The sequence below is a fragment of the Tenrec ecaudatus genome, chromosome 13 (assembly GCF_050624435.1).
Source record: "Tenrec ecaudatus isolate mTenEca1 chromosome 13, mTenEca1.hap1, whole genome shotgun sequence".
Lineage (NCBI taxonomy): Eukaryota > Metazoa > Chordata > Mammalia > Afrosoricida > Tenrecidae > Tenrec > Tenrec ecaudatus.
Window position 1 is genome coordinate 87,555,841 of NC_134542.1, and position 18,446 is coordinate 87,574,286.

The 18,446-nt window shown below is 39.0% G+C and overlaps 1 protein-coding gene across 1 annotated transcript in view; it reads right to left on the reverse strand.

Moving 5' to 3' along the window:
- The window catches only part of ARL6IP6 (ARF like GTPase 6 interacting protein 6), a 39,237-nt gene that overhangs the window by 11,275 nt on the left and 9,516 nt on the right, over positions 1–18,446 (reverse strand). The window contains exon 3 of the mRNA XM_075529747.1: positions 8,651–8,783. Coding sequence (XP_075385862.1) covers positions 8,651–8,783 — 133 coding nt within the window. The remainder of the gene's footprint in view (positions 1–8,650; positions 8,784–18,446) is intronic.

The window sequence follows — 18,446 nt, forward strand, 5'->3', positions numbered from 1 at the left end:
CCCCCTTATATGGTTTTAGAAGTTGAGAAAAATTCTGGTTATTAATTAACACATTATTGCTAAAGGAGGGAATCGCAGAAGTGGGAGTTAAATATACATGTCAAATTACAGGTTAAAAAAAGTTATAGAATTGGTTGCAACATTTCAAACACCTAAGTGGCGGCTGCAGTTGACTCATGATCATGTGACCTTGAGTCACAATCTCAAGGCAAACCTAAAACCGTCTCATCTAAGATCCCATGGAGCTTCACTCCTGATACTTTGTTAGTTTCTGCTCACAAACTACGTGAATGGGGTACTGAACCTTATCCTACCATTTTCTATTTTTCTCTCTAACCGTTCTCTCCCTGGTCTCCTTGCCTTGCCCCACCATTTCCTAATTATGACGAAAGCTCCTATAAACTATCTGGGGGTCTCCAAGCTCCATATCACATCATTTTCCTCATTAGAAATATTAAGTCTCAGGAGTCCTGGTGATGCTGTCAGATAAGTGCAAGGTCAGTGGTTCAGACTCATGAGCTACTCCTCGAAAGGAAGATGAGGCTGTCTGCCCCCATAAAGATTTACAGAGCCTTGGGAATCCTATGTAGGGTTATTATGAGTCAGAATAGACAAGACAGAAGTGGGTTTGGCGGGTATCTCAAAAAAGTCCTGGTACTGTTGGTAGTTGTTGGTGTTAGGCTACTAAATGCAAGGTCAGCTGTTCCAATCCACCAGTTGCTCTGTGGCAGAAAGATGAGGTTGTCCATTCCTGTAGATTAATAATCTCAAAAACCTTAAGAGCAAGTTCTTTCATATCCTATGAGGAATATGAGTATGAATTAAAACGATAGAAGTGGGTTTTGTTTTTCAGTTTGATGGCTGTGGTAGTTATATACATCAACTTGAAGATATAGAAGAAAAGGGGTGCAGTTTAGCCTGTCAATCAGGGGCAGTTCTACCCTGGCCTATAGGGTCGCTATGAGTCAGTATTGATTTGATGGTACTGAGTTTGAGTTTGGTTCTTAATAATTTTAAGTACAAGCATTTGTAGTAGGGGGGCCCTGATGGCCCCTCCTGGTGGGTGTGACCTTTTCACAAGGAGGATCCTGTAAACTTCTGCTTCACCTTCTTGCTGTCAAGTCACTTGGAGAGCTGCCAGAGACACTGCCATTGGATCCCCACAACTCTGCACCCACTGGCCTGGGATCTCCATGCACTCTGCATCATTGTATGTGGCTGCATGAGTCTGGAGAGGTATTTATGATTAGGACTTCTTTTGGACTGGGTTGGGATGTTTCCTGATATAGAACTACTTCTTGATAAAAAACTCTCTTACACATATGTAAGTGACACTGGGTTTGTTTCTCTAGTCAACCATGCCTAATGCAGTGTCTATCTCCTCTGAAACCAATAGTCTTTACTAACATTAAGGTTAGTTAGTATTAATCATTTCCTTTGCAATTATTTGACCCAATTTACTAAGGAAATCATGAATTATCTGTTATGAATACCTACCACTCAATAGCCTTAGATCATGCAAATTACCTTCAGCTTTAAGATGACTAAATACACTTTTCTTGAGAGACTGACTTATTCTGGAACTCACAGTTTAACAGCAGCACTATACTGGGGTTCTGAGGCTGTAAATCTTGGGAGTTGACAGCCTGCTCTTTCTCTCAGGCAGTGGCTGGTGGGCTTGAATCCTCAATCCTGCAGCTAGTAGTCCAAAGTTTACCTGACAGCACCACCAGGGATCCTTTCTGGCTTTATATCTCTTTAAAGTTAACGTCTTGATTATAGGGTTATATGCTGTTCAATTTGACCTTTGGTATAGTGTTTTTGTTTGTTTGTTTTCAATGCCAGCAATACTTTCTTAATTATCACTATTGATTAGAATGAAGCAACACTTCCAACTTAATTTTTTTCTCTTATACAAGGTAGAAAAATGACTTATTTTACTGTTTTCATACCAGTTACAAAAACTTTTCATCTTAATTTAAAAACTAATGAACTCAAAACCTTCCTCTAGTTCCTGAATGCTTCCTCCCCTCCCAATTATCATGACCCCAATTCTACCTTGCGGACCTGGTTATACCAGAGGATGTACAGCGGTGCAGTAGGGATCTGGAAACACAGGGAATCTAGGACGGACGAACCCCTCAACACCAGCGGTGGGAGTGGCGACACCAGGAGGGAAGGGGGTGTAGAAAGGGAGAACCGATCTTGGAGATCTATGTGTGACCTCCTCTCTGGGAGATGGGCAATGGGGAGGTGGGTGAGGGGAGACACCGGGGAGTGTAAGATAAGATATAATAATTATTTATAAACTATCAAGGGACCAGGGGGAAGGGAGGAGCGGGGAGGGAGGGGGAGGGGAATAAAAAGGGAAACCGAGCTGATTCCAGGAACCCAAGTGGAAGGTGAATTTTGAGAATGACGAGTGCAACAAATATATAAGGGTGCTTTGCTCAGTTGATGTATGTACGGATTGTGATAAGAGTTGTATGAGCCCCAATAAAAAGATTTAAAAAAACAAAACCTAATGAGTTTTCTACACGGCTTTTTGTTAGCACATCACTTACCCACAATCATTTTCTACCAAGATTTATTTTTAGATATGAATATTTCTATTCACATTTCAGATTATCTTGATCCATGGTGATCTTATGTGACAACCTACTACAGGTAGGCGGTGCCTATAATCACTGAATGTTTCTAATTTTTAGTACACTGTGGAACTATAAAATTGCAGCTACATTGTTGCACCACTAGATGGGGCTTCTATGCTGACAATGTGAAATGCAGTTTGACCTGATCACTGGTCACTAGGAGAGAAAAAGGAGTGAGATGTTAAGAACAGACTTTGATTGCACTAGGCAATATGGATTAGAAAACTGTGAAGCAGCAAAAGCTCAGTGTACCAATGGCACTGTAAATAAAATGAAGAGCCTATTCCTTCTATTATGCAGCATTCTTTGGCTAAAAGACCTGATGGCATAGTGGGTTATGTGTTGAGCTGCTAATTTCAAGATCTGCAGTTCGAAACCATAAGCCGCTCCTTGGGAGAAAGGGGAAGCTTTCTATTCCCATAAAGAGTTAGTCTGTCTGGAAAGTCAGGTTGAGACCAGGGGACGGGAGCACCTATATTTCAGAGGCACTGACATTTCTGTTGGTAGATCTGTTGGGTATATGGGGAAATGGGGAAGACCAACCTCACACTGGGAAGGGATAAGCATAGGTAATCTATGGGGTGAATAAACCCAGTTCTATGGACTTGGGTAGACACTTCAATTGTTTCTACCCAACCCTCAGTGAACCGTGCCATGGACCAGGCACTACAATGACCTTCGTAGCTGGCCTTACAGGGAACATGGCATCCCCCAAGGGCCATACCAGATGGTGCCTGGCTATCAATTGGAATAGTGTCAGGGGTCTTAAAGGCTTGTATTCAAACAAGCAGTCATGTAAGTGATGCATCAGCTAAGTCCACACGGAAGAAGTACACCAGTCTGTGTGACCCAAAGATGACAATAACAAAATCCAAATATGATAAAGGGAAACGTATCAGAACTTCAATGTAGAAGGCTATGGAGGGCGGTGGGAACCCAAAATCCACCTGTAGAATGGTGGTAGATCCCGTCTAGTCACAGGTGAGTGACTCAAACAACTTTTCGATCAGAGATTATTATGGGAAATCAACCATGGTATAATATGATACTTGGTCAGTTGACCCCTCTCTTGACCCAACCTGATTTTGCTCTAAGTTCAAATATTTCTCTATTGTTCATAGAAAGAATTTTCTTCTTTTTTAATATTGTTGGTGATTTTTTTCTTTCTTCCTTTATTTTTATCTTTATATTATTATTATTATTGTTTTCTTTTCTGTTTCATTTTGTTTTTTGTTATATTTTTATTATTTTTATTCTGCCAAGTCTCCCAGTTAGCAACACAGAAGGACTGGATGCATAGACACAATAACTGATACAATGATTTATTGGGAAGATGGATTTGGGGAGCAATCAATGGATGTTGGGGTAGGGGAAAGAGCATTAGAGCTCATTGTAATGATTTAGATATAACTCTTTTTAGAATCTGTTTTTAACTATAGAAATATATTATATCAAGAAAACTACTAAAAACAAACAAACAAGCTAAGTTTACTCGGGGTGAAGGAGGTAGAGTTTTGCTTAGGGGACTCTGAGTTCATTTTAATGGTAGCAGCATAATTTGGAGAGGGATAACAATAATGGTTGTACAACACGAAGAGTTATAATCAATGGTGCTGAATTATACATGTAGAAGTTGTTAAGGAAAAAAAAGTTACAGCTTAGGAAACCCAGAGACAGCTGTACTCTGTCCTATAGGGTCACTCTGTCCCACAGGGTGACATCAAGTTAATGACAATGAGTTTAGTTCAGCAAACCAGCAATGTAAAACTAATGAAACCATTTAACATGCTGTCAACTATGCCACATGCAATTACTTTACTTTGTGCTGGTCATTTAAACTCCCTGGCACTCAAGTCTCTGCATTTGTTAAAAAAAAGGGAGGACCTACACTAAGAGTAATTAGGAAGGGCCTAATTCTCCTGTAATCTTTAATGGGAACCTCTAAGACATCCCAGCAATCCTAGAATATCCAGTAAAATGGTGCCCTTGTTAGGGAGCTTCACGGCATGTTTCTAAACCATATTCAACTTCTTCCCCCATCACAAGGACTCAAATAGAAGTTGTGATGTTGCCACTATAAACCCAAGATTACTTCAAGCTGTAGCTTCCTTCTTTAGGTAGATCACATACTAAAATACACCAACTCCTAGAAATCATAATTACAGCAGAATTATAATTTGAAATGACTATGCAAACGATTATATTTGACTCCTTGAAAAACACTGACAAGTTCTAATGAATGAATAGGACAAAATGATAAAAAGTGAACTGGAGATGTTCATTTGGCAGTGTAGAATAAGCAGAATAATCATTTATAATATCAGAAGCGGGCAATGTCTCTATCTCCAAGGAATCTAAAGTTATTGCCTCTTGCTATTCAACTCTGTAACAAGTAAGTTAAAGTCTGCCATGTTTAGAACTATATTTGAACCCAATACTTTAAATTGTTGCTTCCTAATAGACATCTGCATATGTAAAATTGTAGGCTATCTTTTTAATTCAATAATGTTTAAAAAGTATTCCTGTTGAAGTCTACCAAATCTCTGCCCAAACAATATTAATTTGCAAGTCCTCTTTTATAGTTCCTAAAAGTCTTGTTTACATAAACATGAAGATTTTCAATGACAGTAAAGATAGAAAAATATAAAAAGAAAAACCTCAATTTCTTTTAGAAAATTACTGATCCATATTACTGTACTTAACTCAATATTTAACTGAATGTTTAGAAGCCCTGGTGACATAATGGGTTACGTGTTGGGCTGTTAGCCAGAAGGCTTTCTGTTCCTGTACGCATATGCAGTATCTAAAATCCACCGGGGCAATTCTGATCTGTTCTACAGGGTTGCCAAGAGTCAGAATTGACTCAAGGGCAGTAAGTTCTTATTGTTGTTTATTCTGGACTAGAATGAATTCCTTACTCTAGAATGAATTTATAAATTTCTAGCAAAACACATTGACAGCCTCAGTAAACAGGCTTTTCAATTTTTTTCCACACCAAGTTGGTTTCTGAGTTTCCTGGTATTTTAGTTTTTAAAAAGCCTACGTGCTTCAGTCTACAAAGGGTAGCAAAAGAGATATATATATATATATATATATATATATATATTTTACTATATGGGTGTTTATACCCTGTTCATACTTAATATTCGTGGAACTAAAAATAGGGGATACTTTTAACGAATAATTCTAACCTCAGGAAGAAAGTCTCTATCTTTTGTTCCCTTTAAGTTTCACTTAGTGAAGCTTAACTTACTTTAGAATCTAGCTCTCATTAATATTGGTAGGCTTTCTAAATATCTTTAAAGAATATTTAAAACATTGAAAATTCAAAAGAAAATGATTGGAAAATGTTCCAATATAATGTTAAATTTTAAATATGGATTACAAAACAGTATGTACACATCACTATCTAAATCTCAATTTTTAAAATATGCAGAACAAAGATGAAAATCAATGCCCTAATTATGAATCATTTCCATTAATTTTTTCAACGAATCTGACTTAATTTTATACAACCAAGAAAATATGTTTATAACATCATCTTTACTTATTTAGAATAATGGAATACCAAACTTAAAAAAAAATGTTAAGTGTGATGTTACTTATCAGTGAATATCTGCCTGACTCCTAAAGAAAAAACGTGCTGATTTCAACTCTCTAAAATTGAGCATTGGTTCCCTGTACAAGGACTCTCTCTACTGGTGACAGAGAGAATATATATATCCTGACATTCTGAAGCAATTGTGTATATTACATAAGTCCTAGAGGGAAGGTTTTCACTATAAACCTTGAATTTCAACAATGACTTTAGGGCTGTCAATGGTGGGGAATGGTTTTCTGTTAATATGTAACAATGCCAAATTGCAGTTTGACAATGAAATAATAGCTGATTTAAGTGAGACTAGTACATAGCTAAATAAAAACACAAAGATATGTATATATTTATACACGCACATATAAACATTCTTAAATGACTAAAGTGAATTTAAGAGCTGTGCTAACATGTCTGTAATATAGGTCTCTGAACTGCCCCTAGCCATATATAAAATCCGAATGACTCAGTGAAAAATGAGTTCTACATCACTGGATCTAATTTAATAAAGAATGTAACAACAACACAAAGGTTAAGATGTCCTCGGTTTAAAACACGGATTTTTAAGAGGACTCAAATGTTTTCTGCTAACCTAATAATATACCATTTATAATACTTAAGATTCATAGTGGTGGTGGAAGAAGCTGAGTGAGACGAGGCTGGTCCAGGAAGAGAGAAGTGTAGCGTCACCACATCTCTACTTGGGGATGGCAAGCTAATTTTGTACATATCCACAGTATATGTACAGTACACCGAAATAGCTGAAGAAGAAACTGGAAAACTAGAGTGTGTCATACGAGGAAGAGCTTGATACACTATTCTTAGAAGTTGCACTTGACTTTGAAGGCAATAAGAAAGCCACTAACAATTTAATCAAGAGAGAAATGTAACCAGATCAGTTTTTTGAAAGATAGAAGAATGAAAATTAAGACTGAGAGCGTGGAGGATAGAAAGGAGACAAGTACACTAGAAAGGCCTCACTGTTGTTCAGAACTATCGTGTTGGAACTGAACATGTAGGACAGCATGAAACACTGCCCAGTTCTGTGCGTCTGCACAATTGTTATGTTTCTCCACCATTATTGCTGCCACTGATAACATTTGTTGTCTAAAGAACATTAAACAAGACTTGAATGACATCCTAGCCTATGAGGAGGATTTTAGCTGTAATTCTTCTTAGATTTGTTTGTTCTTTTGGCAGCCCATAGTAATTTCCATATTTTTGTGAACATCATTATTCAAATGCATTGATTCTTCTTTTTTTTTTTTGCATTGATTCTTCTTCAGTTACTTATTCAATGTCCAATTTTCCCATGCATATGAAGGCAAAAATTGCACACACGAAGAAGTTATTTTCCAAAGACATTTCAAAAGGCAGGACTATCTTGAGGATAGAATACTTTCAAAGCCTTGGTAAGTTGGTGGATGCTGACATCTTCAAGATCAACATTAGAGTTTAATTAAGGTATGCTTTTGCAGGAGTAGAAAAGCCCTATCTTTCTCCTGTTAAAGAGTTACAGTCTCAAATTCACAGAGGCTGTTTTACCCTGTCCTTCAGGATCTCTATGAGTTGGCATCAACTTGATGGCAGTAGTTTTGGTTTGGGTTGATAGCCTATGATACAGAGCCCTATTGTTATTGTGGTTATGCGTTGGGCTGCTAACCACAAAGTGAGCAATTCGAACCTACCAGCTGCTTTGCTGGAGAAAGTCTTAGCTTTCTACTCCCATAAAGAATTAGTCTCTGAAACCCATAGGGGCAATTCTATCCTGTCCTATATAGTTGTTTTGAGTCAGTCACCTCGATGGCAGTTATTATATAACATCTAATCTGGCCTACACATATAAATGGGGTGCCACGTGCTTGCTTCGGCTGCACATACACTAAAATTAGAATGATAGACAAGATTAGCATGTTCCTTGTACAAGTATGCCATGTGTGATGTCTGGATTAGGTCTTAATAAAATGGCGTGGGAAATAAATAAATAAATTGGGATCCGTAATATAAATCCTCGCTAATTATTACACAAACCTTAAATCTTGAGGAAAAATCCAATCCAATTATGTTATAGAAGTCTGCTCATTGGTGTTCATGAATCAAAAAAAAACTTCAGCTGATTCGTATTCATATTAACTTTGTCTTCAGACGCAAGCTTTAAATTCTACCCAAAAGGGCAAACAGTAAAGTTTCTTAATCCAGAGATATTTTAAATTACATTTGTTAAGCACTTTAATATCTAGATATGAAGTTGAAAATATTAATGTCAATTTTTCTAAATGTTAACACCACAAAGTGAAAAACTGTTGTTTCACAGATTCATGAGTTCCACAAAAAACAACATCTCCCTCTATGCCACTATTTTCAACAGAGCGGTACTGGCTCACAAAAGCACAAACAGCTTACTTACTTGAACCTGGCTGGTGACAGAGGAGTAGGAGGAAACATTCCTGGTTCAAAAGAATCAAAATAAGTCACTGTCCAAGAAAAGCTGCAACAGGAGAATCCAGCGGTTAGGGATATTATAAGCAGAGTCCAGAATCCTTAATGGGAAAAGAGAAAAACCTTGAATTATTAACACTGAAACAATTTCAATTAAACGTGTCTTAATGTTCAGAATATCAGGTGTATGTCTGGTCTATATTATATGTAAGTGCTGTTATAAGAGACCCTAGTGTGAGCTAAGGCAAGAGTGGGGAACCCTGGAGGTGCTGTGGGTAAGCACCGGGCAACTCATCAGTAGGATGGCAGGGCATTTCAAACACATCAGTTGTACTGCAGGAGAAAATGAAGCTGTCTATTCTAGTAATGATTTAGTCTTGGAAAACCTTTGAGTTGGTATTGACTTTATGGGTTGTTGGGTAAGTCATGTAAAAATGTAAAATAATAAAGCATAACTAGAAGTACATCATTTTACATTTTAGTATGTGGAAAACAATGTAAATTCATCTTTTTAAAAACATTTTATTAGGGGCTCATACAACTCTTATCACAATCCATACATACATCAATTGTGTACAGCACATCTGTACATTCATTGCCCTCATCATTTTCAAAGCATTTGCCTTCCACTTAAGCCCTTGGCATCAGGTCCTCTTTTTCCCCCCTCCCTACCCGCTCCCCCCTTCTCTCATGAGCCCTTGATAATTTATAAATTATTTTCTCATTATCTTGCCCTGTCCAACATCTCCCTTCACCCCCTTTTCTGTTGTCCATCCCCCAGGGAGGAGGTCACATGTAGATCCTTGTAATCGATTCCCTCTTTCCAACCCACTCTCCCTTTACCCTCCCAGTATCGCCACTCACACCCTTGGTCCTGAAGTGATCATCCACCCTGGATTCCCTGTGCCTCCAGCTCCTATCTGCATCAGTGTACCTCCTCTGGTCTATCCAGACTTGCAAGGTAGAATTCGGATTATGATAGTGGGGGGGGGGCGGGGAAGCATTTAGGAACTAGTGGAAATTTGTATTTTTTATTGGTTCTGTATCGCACCTTGACTGACTCATCTCCTCCCCTAGACCTCTCTGCAAGGGGATCTCCAGTGGCCCACAAATGGGCTTTGGATGTCCAGTCTGCACTTCCCCCTTCATTCACTATGGTAAGATTTTTTTGTTCTGATGATGTCTTACACTTGATCCCTTCAACACCTTGTGATCGCACAGGCTGGTGTGCTTCTTCCATGTGGGCTTTGTTGCTTGTGAGCTAGATGGCCGCTTGTTTACCTTCAAGCCTTTAAGACCCCAGACGCTATACCTTTTGATAGCCAAGCATGTAAATTCATCTTAAGGATGTAACTCTCACCTTCAATTTTAGAAAATTCAGTTACAGGAAAAAAATGGAAAAAATTTCAGTTGTCTTGACATTTCACATTTAACTTCATGAATCACACCTTGCTGTTTAATAAGAAATTCCTTTTCTTTCACTTTTAACATATAGATTGTGGTGTCTCCCCTTTGTAGCTTTCTTATACATACCCATAGAGATTATGGAAAACAAAAAATTATGCAATGATGTGGTAGGGGCTTCTGACCGCTAACTTCAGTAGGGGGAAGTAAAGGAATTCCCATCATCAGCATCAGCTGCCCAAAGCCCATTTCCATGAGGCCAAGATCAGATACAGGATGTTACTCCCTCCAATTATCCCTCCTCCCAAGGTACCCTGCTTCTCATTTGCGTTCACTAACCAATGCAGTGCCCACACAGAACTCACAGATAGCATTCATGATTATGGTGGTTCTTAGGGAAGTTCACAGGTTACAATTCAGGTGAGACATGCTAAGGATACAGTTGAGTCAGGGCAGTTTCTTCTTTGCCATCCCTGAAGGCAGGTCTCTGTGGCAGTGATTCTCAAGCTTCCTAAGGCAGAAACCCTTTAATATACAGTTCATGTTGTGGTGACCCCTCAGTCATAAAATTAACTTCGTTGCTACTTCATAACTCTAATTTTGCTCGTTATGAATTGGACAACCCCTGTGAAAGGGTCATTCGACCACCCCCCTAAGGGGTCACGGCCCACAGGTTGAGAACCGCTGCTCTAGGGAATCAACCTCTTGGCCTGACCTCTGTCCTGCTCAGGCAATGTTACAGAGGGTATAATGCCACTCCATTGTAAGTCTCAACCAGAAGGTACTCAGCTCTAGATGGAGCTCTGTGGGTCAGCAAACCCAGCTTCTCCAATTAAGTGTCCAGAGACATCCCTCTCCACCGGGCAGCCTCCTGCCCCAAAGCACTCAGCTTTATTTGCTCCGTGGGCTAGGAAGTCCACCCAGCTTTCTCAAGTTCTGGCTTCAGGTTTGCTGCTGATGTCTCTCCTCTGGTGTCAAATTTTGTCTCCTGAATCAAGGAGGTTCAGTTCACAGTGATCTAGAGCTCCAAGGGACACGCTGCACTCTTGAACACTCGAGGTGAGATCTCCCTCCCCCTCCAACACACCCCCCAAGCATGACTTCGTCTTCTGATGGCTGATTTTATACCCAGCAGGATGGCAATCACAATGAACTGTGCTAAATTATTACTCACAGTGAATCATATAATTCAAGTGCTACCTTTGCTCACCTTCTTACTCAGGCCTATCAGGAACCTGAAGGTCGTCTGGTGAGATTAGCAAAGACTATGGCTATAAGAACACATTAAATCATTACTGCATTGCAACATTACAGACCTAAACCAATTCTTTAACCTTACTCAGTTTATTAACAAAAGTTTATGTCCAATTAATTTACAAATAGGTTGCTTACAGTCAGTTTGGAACTGCATTTTCTCCCAAACACCAAATAAAAAAGCATGCTACTACACTGGATTCAAGGGGAAGGAAAAGAGTAAAAAAGTGGAAGAAACAAAGAACAAAATCGCAATGCTGTTGGTTCAGTGTCATCAATTTTGACTTGTAACCAGCTAATGAGTTCCAGAACTATCACCTACAACAGCGGTTCTCAACCTGTGGGTCAAACGACCCTTTCACAGGGGTCGTCTAAAATAAGACCATAAACACATATTTCCAATGCTCTTAGGAACTGAGACACCACTCCTCTATCCACCTCCAGGCGGGTCCGCCCACATGCAGACACTCCCACCTACGAATACCTGGCAGTGAAGCCTCTACACCATGCTTCAAGACAAAATGTCATTAGAAATAAATATTTCACAATGTATAATTACATAGTTTTGTGATTAATCACTATGCTTTAATAATGTTAATTAATGATGAAAATATATCCTGCATTGTCATATATTTACGATTTATAACAGTAGCAGAATTAGTTATGCAGTAGCAACGAAAATAATTTTATAGTAGGGGTCAACATGAGGAGCTCTATTAAAGGGGTCGTGGCATTTGGAAGGTTGAGAACCACTGCTAAAGGAGTTGATGGCCAGGTCTTTCTCCCTAAAAGCCATTCAGTGAGTTCAAACTGCTCATTTTCAGTTAGCAGTTGAATGCTTAAACATTGTCACCAAAGCTCCTTCAAAATGGCATCACCCCACACTAGACTATTTGTAGATGGTATCCATAAGAGCCGTGAGTGTGTGGGTTTTGTTTTGGGCAGCTACCTGCAAGGTCAGTAGTTGGAAACCACCAGCCAAGCTCGTCAGGAGAAAGAGGAGGTCTTCTATTCCCATAGCGAGTGACAGTTTGGGAAACCCACCTCGGGAGTCTACTTGCTCTTACAGGGTCACAATGACTCAGAATTGACTCGATGGTAGTGAGGTTGGTGTTTTCATCAATTACTGAGCTTTATTCATAGCCCTTAAATACATATACAAGAGGCTTGGAAAAGTTAATGAAAAAACTCGATTAGCTATTAATTCAATTTTTCCATGAATTTTTTGAAGCTCCCTCTGTTACTAGAATGACTTGTTTTAGTGAGACTCTAAGGTTATAAATAGTGACTGTCAGGCATAGAATACTGATAAATAAGTAGCCAACACCCTAAGTAACATACAGAACTTTATTTTGCTGTCAAGATTTCAAAATTTCACAAATTCACTTATGCATTTAACAAAATGTATAAAAAGGGGATTGCTATGTGTTTGTTACCATGCTAAACCAAAACAAAACCTATTACTGTTCAATCAGGCCTCCAGAGTTCCATTGGATATAACAGCACTGCTCCAAAGGGTTCTCCAGGCTGTGAATCTTTTTTGTAAAATCATTTCATTGGGGGCTCAAACAACTCTTATCACAATCCATACATACAGCAATTATGTAAACCACATCTGTACATTCATTGCCCGCATCATTCTCAAAACTTTGCTCTCCACTTAAGCTCTTAGCATCAGCTCATTTTCCTGCTACCTCCCCACTCCCCCCTCATGAACCCTTGATAATTTATAAATTATTCATCCACTTTTCTGTTGTACAGCCCCCAGGGAGGAGGTTATACGTAGATCCCTATAATCGGTTCCCCCTTTCTACCCCGCCCTCCCTCCAAGAGTCTGTGAATCTGTGTGCAAGCAGCCCACCTCATCTTTCACCTGCGGGGCTGGTGGGGATTGAACTGCCAACCTTTTGTTAGCAGCCCAACACCAAATCAACAGCACTAGTTGGGCTCCTTTTTACTGTTAGATCATAAAAATAGAGCGGTAAACAAAATAGACAAGATCATTGCCTTCATGGGATAACTCAGGTGGGGCAGAGAGATACCGTATATACTCGAGTATAAACTGACCCGAGTATCAGCTGAGGCACTTAATGTTACCACAAAAACTGCATTAAAAATGTGCTGAAAAACTCGGCTTATACACAAATATCAAATCAATAAATGAAATGTAGGTTTTAATAACTGTTTTGAATAGATGTTACCTTTCGAAGGAGACAACACCAGAACACATAAAAAAGTCTTATGAAATGTGGCGAAGAAAGCTGATGGTGCCCGGCTATCAAAAGATAGTGTCTGGGGTCTTAAAGGCTTGAAGATAAACAAGCAGTCTTCTAGCTCAGAAGCAACAAAGCCCACATGGAAGCAGCACACCAGCCTGTGCGATCACCAGGTGCCAAAGGGATCAGGGATAAGACAGCATTAAAAAAAAAATCTTAACATAGTGAATGAAGGGAGAAGTGCAAATTGGAGACCCAAAGCCCATTTATCGGTCACTGGAGATCCCCTTACAGGGGTCTAGGGGAGGAGATGAGTCAGTCAGGGTGCGATGTAGCACCAATGATGAATACAGCTTTCCCCCAGATCCTGGATGCTTCCTCCCCCCAACTACCAAGATCCGAATTCTACCTTGCAAGTCTGGATAGAGTAGAGGTTGTACACTGGTGCATATGGGAGCTGGAGGCACAGGGAATCCAGGGTGGATGATCCCTTCAGGACCAGGGGTGTGAGGGGTGATACTGGGAGAATAGAGGGTGAGTGGGTTGGAAAGGGGGAATCGATTACAAGGATCTACATGTGACCTCCTCCCTGGGGGACAGACAACAGAGAAGGGGGTGAAGGGAGACGCCGGAAAGGGCAAGATATGACAAAATAATAATCTATAAATTATCAAGGGCTCATGAGGGAGGGGGGAAAAAAAAGAGGACCCGATGCAAAGGGCTTAAGTGGAGAGCAAATGCTTTGAAAATGATTAGGGCAAAGAATGTACAGATGTGCTTTATACAATTGATGTATGTACATGTATGGATTGTGATAAGAGTTGTTTGAGCCCCTAATAATGTTTTTTAAAAAGTCTCATGAAAATGTTTAGGGAAAATATTAATATACAAAAATCAGCAGCCTCCATATATACAAGCAACAAATTAGATATAATGGAAGAAAGCGTATACCACAGCAAGAAAAAAAGATAATACAGTGTTACTCAAAAATGTCAAGGTCTACATTAAAAAAAAAATTTCAAGAAATTTATGCCAGGAAGAGTGATATGATACTAGGTAGGAAGACTGGGTCCAAAATGGACACCAAATCTAAATTAATCATGAAATCAATGTTTAATTGCCAATTGTATACATACTCATGGGAGAGAAGGGGATGAATGAATTCTAAAATTCATATGGGATAGAAAATGATAATCACAGCCTCGTCTTAGAAATTACGTTTATTATGAGACTATGTCTGTAGAAAAGCCGAATGAAAGGATAATAATGGTCCCCTTCTGTTTGAAGCTCACCATTCAAGGGCTCGCTCGCTCTTCCAACAACGCGGTACCATACATAGACTAAAGAACGGAATAGAAAGCTGAAGGGGAAAAAGACGAACTAATACCAAGGGCTTAGGCAGAAAGAAAATGCTTTGAAAATGATGATGGCAACATATGTACCACTGAGCTTGATTTTGTATGCATAATGATATATGCATTATATAAGAGTTGTAAGAAACCCCAATAAAACGATTAATTTGAAAGAGAAAATAAAGCTGAAAATTAAACCCAAATAAATTAAATTAATGGAGAAAGGAAAGAAAAATTGAATTCGTAAGCCCAAATAGATTAAAACTCTCAGTGATTCAATGGGGTGACTATCTGGAGAAAGGAAAGAAAAACAATCCGTTCCCACCCACACATATACAAATAGTAGTTATGCTTTAATTAAACAGTTGGCTCCTTGGAGAGAGAGGAAATGAATAGTTGGGGTTCAAGGATTTGATGAAGTCTTTCCACTGTCTACTTACTTTTCACAGTTTTTGCATTTGGAACCACATGCCTATTAGAAAAAAATCAGAAAAATAAAAATTCCATAAAGTCCTATTTGATTGGAGAGGGGGCATGGAAGTTGTATCAGACTCTTTACAGAAGCATTATTCAAACTGTTTCCTAAGACAAGTTAACTAAGCTGTCGTATGCTTCAGGAATAAAGACTATAGAGAAAAAAGGATGATTTTTCTATCTCAACAAAAAATAAGATGCCTTCATTTTAGTAAACAGAGGAGAAATATATGCATTGGACTGTTTAGAAATCATGAGAAATACAAAAGACCCATAAGGATGCTAAAATATAGCCAGCGCAAGTACAAGAATGCATTTTTTAAAAGTGTATTTTTAAAAGATTGACCTTGTTTTCTAAGAGTTCCCTTTCCCTCCCCCCACTGAGATAATGTGCTCTGTGGTTATTACCCAAGAGGGATGTGGTGCGGCAAGGCAGAATGAAGAAATACATTGTCGGTTTGGTTACATTGCAAAATTAGAGGAACTAGAATTGGCAGGGGATGGAGGGTACATGGTCAAACTGTTTTGATAGCAAGGAAGATGAGAGGTACAAATAGTAATGTGTGAAACAAGATGGCTTTTTCTTCAGGTGAGCTTCCCTGGGATGAAGAAAGCACTGTTCCCATGCGCTCACTGAAAGAGGGGCAGAGCCATCTGGGGGGTCTCACATCAAATGAGGGCATGCATGTGTACACAGCATCTTGCCAGATGAATCCAAGGACAATCTAGCAGGTGCCTATCCTAAATGGACATAGAAACAACAGGCGATCACAAATGTGATCGGAACAAATTTCTGGAAGAGTGGATATATCAAAGGATACAGGTCTTTAAAGAAATAATTACACAATTGTTCTTCTCCATAGTTCATCAATTGATGATCAATTGAAACTTCTTAAGACTCAACTTTTTTTCTCTGGAAGCAAACATGGGGGTAGGATAGGGAAATTCTGATTCTAAACCGTTTATTGGAATTTCATACTCTTCCAACCTAAAGTTGTTTTTTATTTAGTACATTTTTTGGTAAATGATTTTACCTCAGGGTAAAAAAAGTGTTTGCAACTTTCTGTATTTCCACGAATATAGCAAAATGATTATATGAAGGGGGAGTGAAAAAGTTCAAGGAAAAATTCATTCAACACAGTTTTCTATACACTTTTGTTCCTCCCCTCACCCCAGCGGGGGAAAGGAGGGCCCCTAACAAATCATCACTGGTCCAGTAGGCGCAACTGTACGGCGATAATAAGTAAAGATTATAGTTAAGTCATAGAGAGCAGGAGACAAGAGATTGACGTAATGTAGTCAGACACAATTGATGGTAGCATGCTCACATCAGGCCCGTTTGGTGGCCCTCGTGGGGAGACCCTGAGAGCGAGAGCAGGAGCACCCCCTTTATTGATAACCATGTGATTACAAGTAACTACATATCACAGGAAGGGGCAGTACAATAGGCATACACATCATAGGAAGGGGATGGATAGGCATAAGCATGACAGGAAGGGGATGAGCTAGGGGTGTGCCCATAGGAACAGGAGAGACTAGAGGTATACATGTGACAAGATGGGCGGACCCTGGATTCATGGTCTAACCTTAGTCACCCTTGGGTGGGCTTGACATCTCCGAGGTCTCCTACAAGGAAACAGGCTACTATCCTTATCAGAAGGGAGTGGGTCCTACTTGTTGTGGGATAAACAGTAGTGACTGCTTGCTGTAGATGGCTGATAATCTTTAGGGAAAAAAGAATAACTCCTGATCTACTTCTGATGACCTCCAAGTGTATAGTCATTCAAAAACAGCTGGGGGAGACAATTTGGGGAAAATCTTTGTTTCCCACAAACCCTATGTTACAAGTATCTTTAGTAATTTTGGGACTTCGAGGCATGAAGTGATTTCCAGAACTATTCTGGGATATCAAAGAAGTAGCTTTCACTTTAAACATACGCAGAAGGAATAGGTTGAGGATTCCCGTGTTCTCATAATGGGGCAGGTTACTTAAAGCATTATTTATACACTACATTATTTATATACTACATTTCCTTCATTAAATTTCTCACACTGAGCAAGCAATGATAATTTTCATGTCCTATTTTCAAGCTTCTGACATCATTACTTGAAAAATTCAGGGTTTTAAATGGTCTACAATGAAATATGGTTGCAAAATTCAATGTACAATCAGTAGGTAAAGCTTTAAAGAACATGAAAACAAATGACTGCATTGTTCTGTGAAATACAATGCAGTAACTAAAGAGAATGAGGTAGATCTGAATCCTTTTAATAAAGTGGCATAAGTGATAATCCCATTATTTGTTCTACAATGATAGAAAACACATTTCAAATGGCCACAACAGGTAAATGAGTAAAAAATTCTGAAAAGCCACTGGTCAGAACCTTTGCTTAATTGTAAAATTTGTTTTCCAGTGAGATGTTTCTAAAATCACTGTTATAAAACTACAAATAGAAATAGATACACAGGTCATATCCTTTCAAAGGTTGTAACCTGTCAGCGTCTAATAAAAGCCTAAGTATACTCAAAGGCACAAAACTGATCAGTAATTATGTTTGTGTGAGGAAATTTTCTCAATTCAACAGTTTCTAAGGTTTTTTAATTGTATAGAATAGGAAATATATTCAATGTTTATTAACTTGTTGCCCATTCTAAATGAATCCATATCTAGTCCAAATCTTCAAATATCTGGAACCATGTCTCTATGCATGTAGGGACTTAAAACTAGACAGCCCTCTATCTTCAAGTTCAAGAGCAAAGGCGTCCTTCCTTCTTTGCCAGGGCAACTTGAGCACAGTGGGTATATGGTAAAGGTCTCCTGTCCACTCTCTCCTTTACCAATGCACAATAGACATACTGGGAAAGAGCTCCTGCCCAAACTCTCCACTTGCAGACCAGCATGAAGCAATTCCACTTCCTTTCTGCTAAAAAAGACGAGGAAGAGGAGGTGACTATTATAAAAGTTGCTGAATTTGAAATAACAGTTTCTAACCTTTATAAATCATTATAATCACATGAGAAACTTTAAAGTTTTTTTTAATTAAGGACAATTTCAAACAGAAA